This window comes from Misgurnus anguillicaudatus, chromosome 1 (genome assembly GCF_027580225.2).
Source record: "Misgurnus anguillicaudatus chromosome 1, ASM2758022v2, whole genome shotgun sequence".
Taxonomy (NCBI): Eukaryota; Metazoa; Chordata; class Actinopteri; order Cypriniformes; family Cobitidae; genus Misgurnus; species Misgurnus anguillicaudatus.
In genome coordinates, this window is record NC_073337.2 from 13525027 (window position 1) to 13533471 (window position 8445).

The 8445-nt window shown below is 36.1% G+C and overlaps 1 protein-coding gene across 1 annotated transcript; it reads left to right on the forward strand.

The window, feature by feature from the left end:
* The first annotated feature begins 646 nt into the window (after positions 1–646).
* Positions 647–8121, forward strand: LOC129432712 (caspase-6-like). The gene is made up of 8 exons (XM_055191286.2): positions 647–780; positions 1041–1079; positions 2940–2979; positions 3059–3208; positions 3416–3492; positions 4980–5155; positions 6360–6507; positions 6631–8121. The coding sequence occupies exons 1-8, from the start codon at positions 753–755 to the stop codon at positions 6867–6869; spliced, it is 897 nt and encodes a 298-aa protein (XP_055047261.2). The 5' UTR covers positions 647–752; the 3' UTR covers positions 6870–8121.
* The last annotated feature ends 324 nt before the right edge of the window (positions 8122–8445 follow it).

The window sequence follows — 8445 nt, forward strand, 5'->3', positions numbered from 1 at the left end:
ATAGTTTCTTTTAGTATCATAAATTTCATTTTTTATAACAGTTTTATAGGCTAACTGAGAAATTATTTTATTTAAAAAATCCTTTCAAATATCATGCAAGTATTAATATAGTATGTTAGTGTTTCTACTCAATAATCAGTAAACTACTTTTCTATTATTACCACTATTAGTAGCCTCCAATATTACCTATTAGTTACAATGGAGTACAATGCATCGAATTATTAACGGATTAAGACACACCTGTTTTATCATTTAGCCTATTCTTTGTTGAATAATTTGAACGGATTAAGATGAATAATTCTTCCTTGGTACAAATGACAGGATATATGACATTTATTTCAGACATTTAATCAATTAATAATCAATTATATGGTTACATTTCGTCAATAACATTCTTTAAAAATAGATTTATATATAAATTGCAATTCTTATTTCTAAATATTTTGTTCATATTATGTACTGTGACGGTATTATAATGTTGTCATGTTGAAATGTAGAGAAATTTAAAGAAAAGTTAAATGCATAAGTGTAGCGACAGGTTGTGACTGGTTAACATTTCAGCGAATATCATTGGTTAACATTCCAGTGACCTACCATTGGTTGACATTTCAGTGTTTTTTGATTGGTTAAAACCTATGTGTCTTCTGATTGGCTACCTGTTGCTTTCACCTTCGGGTGCTGTATAAGTAAAAATCAGTGGTTATTGTGAAACATTAGCCTGAGATATCGCAGAATTGACACCGGAAACAGCGATGGCAAGTCACGGCAAAATACAGTCCGGTAATTTTAATGTTTCTGTTTAGTTATTCTATCTTTAAGACTGACTTTGATGACCAAGTATGCTAGTTCTTCGTAGGGTTGTTTTCATTTCCTTATTCAGGCACCTGAAGTAGATGCAATTAAGTTTAAAAATTAAATCACGACGTCTTCGCCATATAAGTGTTACACATTAAACTTTTATTTACACCTGCTTTAGCGCGGCATGCTTAATCCCATTCTCATTACATCATAATGTTTACAAATGTCTTTGTTCTCTTTAGGAAATGTGGAGAATGACAGCGCATTAGCCGGACAGTCAGGTATGTCAAAAACTTCTAGTACAAGACCTGACCCGCAGAATGAAAGAAAATGAACGATCTGTTGCGTCTTGTTTGACTTCAATAACTTAACGTTACTTAAGTTAGTTACTTACTCCGTTTTGCTTGACAACTTGTTTATAAACCCACTAAAATCCAGTCCGACTAAACACATAGTAAACTATACGTGCTGCTCACTATCCAATACTGTAGAGTTTCGAGTAAAATGACGGAGATTAACTCAAACTTTGTGAGACCAAAGTGTGTAGAAGTTAAAGAGTATCAGTCAGACTCAGTTCTTCGGCGAGACCCTGACTGAGGGTTGAGGTCGCGGGTGGGTGCAGCAGCATTCGCAGTGTTGCCAGATCCCATTATTAAAATCCTCTTTAGACATAGTGTTTAGTGTATTAGCAATTCCTGTGACACTTATAATGTAAAATGTATAAAGTAAGGAGTTAGTGCGGGTGAAGGGTAGCAATGAGTCTTTTAACTGAAAGACAAGGTTTCTTGAATGAAATATGGCAAATATACAAACACTGGCTATGAAGAAGGCTATATGTTATTTCATTCAATTTGGGAGTTAAAGGGACATGGTCTAATCAGAATCAATGGATTATGCTAAAAGTGCCAGCGCCAGACCTGGAGTTCGGATTCCAAAACGGTAAAAATCAAATGTTTAACTCTTATCTAGGGGAGCTGGAAAATGGGCACACTTTCAAAAAAAAGTGGAATGCCCCTTTAACATTTAACAAAAGTCATGCTGGTAACATTCATATGACCACTAGTTCTTGTTTAGTATCTTGCACAATTCTTGTTCATGTGATATTGTTTATTAAAATGATTACAATAATGTTAAATGAAAAATAAATAACTAATCCTAGATGCTGGGGGGCCCTAAGCAAACCTTCATGAGGGGCCCGCTGTCAGATGATTATTAAAACCCATTCATTGTTTCTAATTAACCTAGTTAGTTGTTAACTAACCACACATCTTGTATTATCTTACAGTTGTATATTATTGCCATATGGACTTTACTTTGACACTCTTATCTGACTCATAAATTAATACTTGCTGATTATGACATGAAACATGCATTTGCTGAAAAGCTGTTTTGATTCAATGTATGTTGTAAAAGCACAAAAAAACTGATTTAAATTTAAATTCATTTAATGAATCAAATTATATATAAATATATAATGTTAATACAGTAAGAGTTAAAAAATTACCCATTTACCAAACCTAAAGGAACTAAAAGACAAACACATTAAAGTGCATAAATGTGTTTTACTATATTTAATGATTACTTAATTACTTGAAAATTACTTACCATAAAGGGCAACCAAAACAATTTGGACATTTGAATTTGGAAATCTGTATCAGGGCTCAACATAAAGGACTGCCCGATGGCCCGGGGCAAGCACGAGAGACGTTCGGGCCAGTAAAAAGTATTGTCACTTGCCCGATCGGGCCTGAACCTGAACCAATGGCCCAACCGGGCCATTATAAAAATTCTTTGCTTTGAGCCCTGTGTATACGGTATTATAAAAAATGAGTAATTAGTTACACTACTAGTTACCAGGGAAAGTAATCTTATTACAATAACTAGTTAGTGCCCAACACTGGTTGTTGTGCACTTTTTCACCCGGGATAGCATTTGTTAACTTTTCACACCCCACCATGAACCTCACTAATTTTCAAACTTTGGCAACTGATTGTAAGTTTTTTTTGTCTACGTGTCAGTGATTTGAAATCTTTGTGATGTGAATGCAATCTCAGAACATTTGGATACTTTATACGTAGTAGATACTACGCATTGCAGATCAGATATTTAGTATTTCTGTTGTTTTGGGTTTTTATTTTCAGCTGGAGACAACATAACAGAGACTGATGCCATTAATCGAAGGTAACGCCTTGTTAAAGTCTCTTTGTAACTTTGATGTATTTTAACATTGCATTTTGACTCCATTTGTATTGTTTTTTAGTGTATTTACACTGGATCCTAATGAGGAGTATAAGATGTCCTATAAGAGACGAGGACTCGCTCTGATCTTCAACCATGAAAATTTCTATTGGAAACTCGGGTTGAGCTACCGCTCTGGCACCAATGCAGACAGAGAGAACCTCAAGGGAAGGTATTTGGAGTGCTGTTTGAAATATTAGAGTAATAGTGCTGATGTATTGTTTATTATATTAAGTTAATTACAGAAAGCAGATTTAGGTCAGACGGCAACACCTCACTTGACAGCTGCCGTTGAAATTACATGAATGCTTGCTACACAAATATGATTACATGGCTTTTTGTATTGCATAATGTAACCAAACATTTTTCCTGTTGTCAGATTTAAAGAGCTGGGCTTTGAAGTAAAGGCTTTTGATGATTATAAACGTGATCAGGTTTTGGAAGAACTCAACAAAGGTATGTGCCACCTTGGGACATCAATAGTTCCCTTTATACATGTTTTGAGAAATAAGGGTTGAATTCATAGAAATATTCAGGGTTATTTACAAGTTCTGTCTATGACAGAATATGGTCAGCTTTGATAATATAAAATCTCATTTGTTCTTGTGTCATGACAATACATGCTTTTGCAAAGCTGTTATGAATTTTCTTTTCTAACCTAATGGGCATCAGTATAACTGAGGAGTTCAGATGCAAAACCCTCTAAGTGTATCTAACATGTTTTCTTGTCAATTAGCATTTTTATCAGGATCTTATGTTTAAATATTTCACTTTAATGCCAATGAAAAAGTTAATAAGCAGTAATTGAAATTTTACAAATGTCACTTTAATCTATTCATTTGTATTAAATACATTTTTATACATTTTTGGCAAAAACCTCCACATCTTTGGACAATACATAGTGAACAGTTGCAGTCATTAAATTTACTTTTTTTTAATATGCTAATTTTCCAGCTCCCCTAGAGTAAAACATTTGATTCTTACCGTTTTGTAATCTATTCAGCTGATCTCCAGGTCTTGCGCTACCACTTTTAGCATAGCTTAGCACAATCTATTGAATCTGATTAGACCATTAGTTTGCGCTAAAAAATAACCAAAGAGTTTCAAATATTTTCCTATTTAAAACTTGACTCTTCTGTAGTTATATCGTGTACTAAGACAGACGGAAAATTAATAGTTGCGATTTTCTAGGTAGATATGGCTAGGAACTATACTCTTATTCTGGCGTAATAATCAAGGACTTTGCTGCCGTAGCATGGCTGCAGGAGGCGCAATGATATTTCGCAGCAGCCGAAAATAGTCCCCTTAGTAACTTTCAATAGCAGGGGGCTATTTCCGGGCACTACGTAATATCATTGCGCCATATCGAAACTCTTTGGTTATTTATTTAGGCACAATGCTAATTGTCTAAACAGATTCAAAGGATTGTGCTAAGCAATGCAAAAAGTGGTAGTGCCAGAACCAGAGATCAGCTAAATTGATTACAAATCGGTAAGAATCAAATGTTTAACCCTAGGGGAGCTGGAAAATGAGCATATTTTCAAAAAAAGTGGAGTGTCTCTTTAAATATCCGACTAGAAACATTGCAAATGATGAAAGTCAAAATGTAAAAATGAAACACACATTAGGGGGAGCTGTGATCCATGTCACTGCCACATTTTGGTTGTATTCAGATCCAAGTACTTGCAAGGGACACAAGTTTGAATTTTTGTCCACAGTCGCGTGCCGCCGTTCATCCGTGCATTTAGAGGACTTTGCTGAAAAATCTATGTGCCGTTTAGCAAATTCTGCTAACAATCAGTATTTCTGAATGACCTAAGGCCTGTAATTAAAATGATTTGAAGCGAAGGTGTTTGTTAAACACATAATATGTGTCGAGAGCATGCTTTTGCATCTGAGCTCCTCAATTATTTGTGCTAATGCACTGCAATCCTTTGTTACAGCTGCTGCCGCAAATCATGCCGATGCCGACTGTTTAGTCTGCATCTTTTTAAGTCATGGAGAAAATGGCCACATCTATGCTAATGATGACAAGATTGATGTTGAGGAAATCACTGCTCTGTTTAAGGGGAATAAGTGTCCTAGCCTAGCAGGGAAACCCAAAATCTTCATCTTACAGGTAATTTGTCTTTACATATATAATGTACAATATATTGGCAATCCATTGGCTGCAATGCAGTGTTACCCAGGTGAAAAAAGTGCAATAAAATACACTTTATTAAAAGTACTATTTTCATGCACTAATTTTATACTTGACATACACAAAAAATTGTCTTTAGTACTTCGTAACACTAGCCTGACGTTGTCATACTCAATTCTAGTCAGAATTTGAGTCTGATACCGCTCCATTGAGCTATAATTATGAGGCGTGTCTCAATCGAAAAATGCCTCTGCACTCAATTGGATAGACCTACGACCAATCAGAGCAACGGAGTGTGTGACGTACGTTACGTCTTTTACAGCCTGACCGAACTGCTAGTTATTTCGCAACAATGACACTAACATTGTGATTATACTGAGTTAGCAAATGTACATCAACACCTATTATGTTTACAACATTTCGTTTATATCACAACATGAAGTATTTACTAAGTCATAGAGTAAGACTATCTCTTACCATTTGTACGTTAGGTGAACTTCATCCACGACAATACCCATTACGTTTGCTTGAAAATATTGGAGCCTAGCATGTCCCTCCACTTATTCAGCAACCACGACTCCGGGCTTCCGAAAAGAAGCTGGCAACGACCGCTAATTATATTCATCTCGTCGTGCACGCTGAGCTGCATCGCCGTGATAACGATTTCAGTTGCGACCAACTTTTGCCGAATAGGAAGGACGGCAAAAACATCAACAAATGCCCTGCTCGCGTTTCTCTGTTCCTCTTTTAAAATCAATGCTCTGTCGATATCTTTTAGAACAGACTCAATGTCAGAATCCACACATCTGAACTCTACAGCAGCAGCCATTCAACACACGCGCTCTTTGGTGACGTGGTTCATTACGTTACTGTTGATTATCTGTCCATCATCGTATAAAGCCCGCCCTCACAATTTGATTGGTTCGACCAGCATTTGTCCAAGCATAGTAGCTCCTCAACGGAGAAACGCCAGACCGATCTTCCCGTTTTCACATTCTTGTGGGCGGGGCTAAGATCGGCTGGCACCCAGGCTATCGTAACACTGGTGGCGGGCTACTCCTTTTTGACTTATTTTTCGAGGCTGCCCGATGCGAAGCTCATCACAACATGAATTTAGCCTGTCATGTTTGTGGCTCGTCATGTCAAAATATGTGTTTGTTGCATATGTTTCTTTGAACATAAGGCTTGTCGTGGTGACAAACACGATGATCCAGTGGTGCCAATGGATGTGACGGACAGTGAAATGGTAAATGAGGTGGAAGTGGATGCAGGGGTGCTATATACTCTTCCAGCAGGGGCAGATTTCATTATGTGCTACTCAGTGGCTGAAGGTCAGTGTTTGGAAATTGGACACATGTTAACCAACTATTACTTTCTACTTGTTTAGATACATCCTTGAGCTTAAAGTAATCTCACTTTAAATAGGCAGTGATGTTGCTTTCTTCTTTTTAAAGGGTACTACTCTCACCGTGAGGTCGTAAGGGGCTCGTGGTACATTCAGGATCTGTGTGAAATCCTAACACGCTTCGGTTCCACAGCGGAGTTCACTGAGCTTCTGACGCTTGTTAACAGAAAAGTTTCCTACCGCAGTGTGGGCAACTGCAACGATCGCAGGGCTATAGGGAAAAAGCAGGTGCCTTGTTTTGCGTCCATGCTCACTAAGAAACTGTTTTTCAGGCCTAAAAAAGAATAGAATCGAATAATAGCAAAAAATGGAGCCATGACTACAGTAATCGATTCAGGGATTTTTCATTGTTATTTTTTTTTAATTCCTTATGATCTTATCTACATTTTTAACATTTTCTCCATCGTAGTTAGGTGGTTTTACTTGTTTTAGCCTAGAGGTTTGACAGGGTTAGGGTAACAAACAATTGTCCAAGTTTTTATGTTTACATTTTATAAGAAGATGTTTTTCCGTAATTTAAAAATAACATTTGTAAGTGCAATAAACCAGAATATATCAAGAAAAAAATAGTTCCCACTTGATTTTAGATATATTTAAATACTGTGAACTTAAATAAGAGAAAATGCATGCAATGCACCAATTGAGTACATACTTGTTGAATTGTACTTGCATTTAAAGTATCTGCTTGTAAGTATAATCTATCCAAAAACATGAACAGTAATATAAAGTGTTTTCAAGGAGCCTGCAAGCCAAGGTAAAATAACTAACAGTCATTTGTCCAGAAACTAAAAGGGTCCTTCATATACCGCGTTGATGATACTTTGATAATCTTTTCATTACGTGGTAGTACCTTGTTTTTAGGCTGAAAGACAGAGAAAACAAGAACATCCAGTTACACAGCTAAACAACTTGAAAATCCCTGAACGCATACCAGCATCATTACCAGCTATTTAAACACACTAGTACACTACTTAGTCATTTCCATTGTCAATGAATTTATGTTTTTTGACTGTACTTTGAATCTATGTCTTAAATGTGTAAAGGTCACTTACATATTCAGAGATTCAGAGAGTAATTTCTTTGCACGGACCAATACAATACAATTTCTTGTGCTTGTTGTGACACTGTTATAAGGCATATATGTTGACCTGTTATCTTGTCTGGCATGTTTTAGTATATTTTGTAAAGAATAACAATAATTATTAATGACAAACTGAATGTTTGTCTAGAAAGAGTCACTATTTCACCTGGTGCTGTATATGATAAACCCATTTATTTTGCCCTCTTGTTGTAAAACACTACTTTTGTAGCATTTGTTGAACAAATTGTCAGTTAATGATTACTGTGTTAACTGTTTATATCCCTATACTAAATAAATTATGTACTTAATGTCTATTTGAATGTCAGAGAAAGCACAAAAATGTGAATATCATGTGTTCTTTGCTTTGGTACTTACCCCAATACATTTACACATTTAATTCCTGTTTGAACATGTATCATTGAAATTTGCATGAAATAAAAAATAATTTAATGCCAACAACTTTGAGAATTTTGATGGATGAGCAGTAAAGAATTTGCAGGGGTGGTAGGGGCGTGTTTGTTTAGGTGATTTCAAATGTCAACATTGGCTTTCAGAGATCATGGGCCGCAGCTTTAAATTCATTAAACATGTTGTAAGTTTTAGAAATTAACAGCTGAAACGTGTGGATGGGCGTGGTTTCAGTGCCAACAGCAGACACACCCCACCGCTTGAGAGCAGAGAATGCTGCCTATTTCTCCAAGATTTTGATAACTTATTTTATTTACCTGTCGTTTTTCCATCAAATTTGTAAGGGTTGTTAGAAACACATTTTTCTGTGGTTTG

Excerpts from the sequence above, each read along its gene's own strand:
- LOC129432712 (XM_055191286.2), top strand. The coding sequence starts at position 753 with ATGGCAAGTCACGGCAAAATACAGTCCG. Across the intron at positions 2,980-3,058 it reads ACTGATGCCATTAATCGAAG|TGTATTTACACTGGATCCTA; the intron begins GTAACGCCTTGT and ends ATTGTTTTTTAG. Across the intron at positions 3,209-3,415 it reads AGAGAGAACCTCAAGGGAAG|ATTTAAAGAGCTGGGCTTTG; the intron begins GTATTTGGAGTG and ends TCCTGTTGTCAG.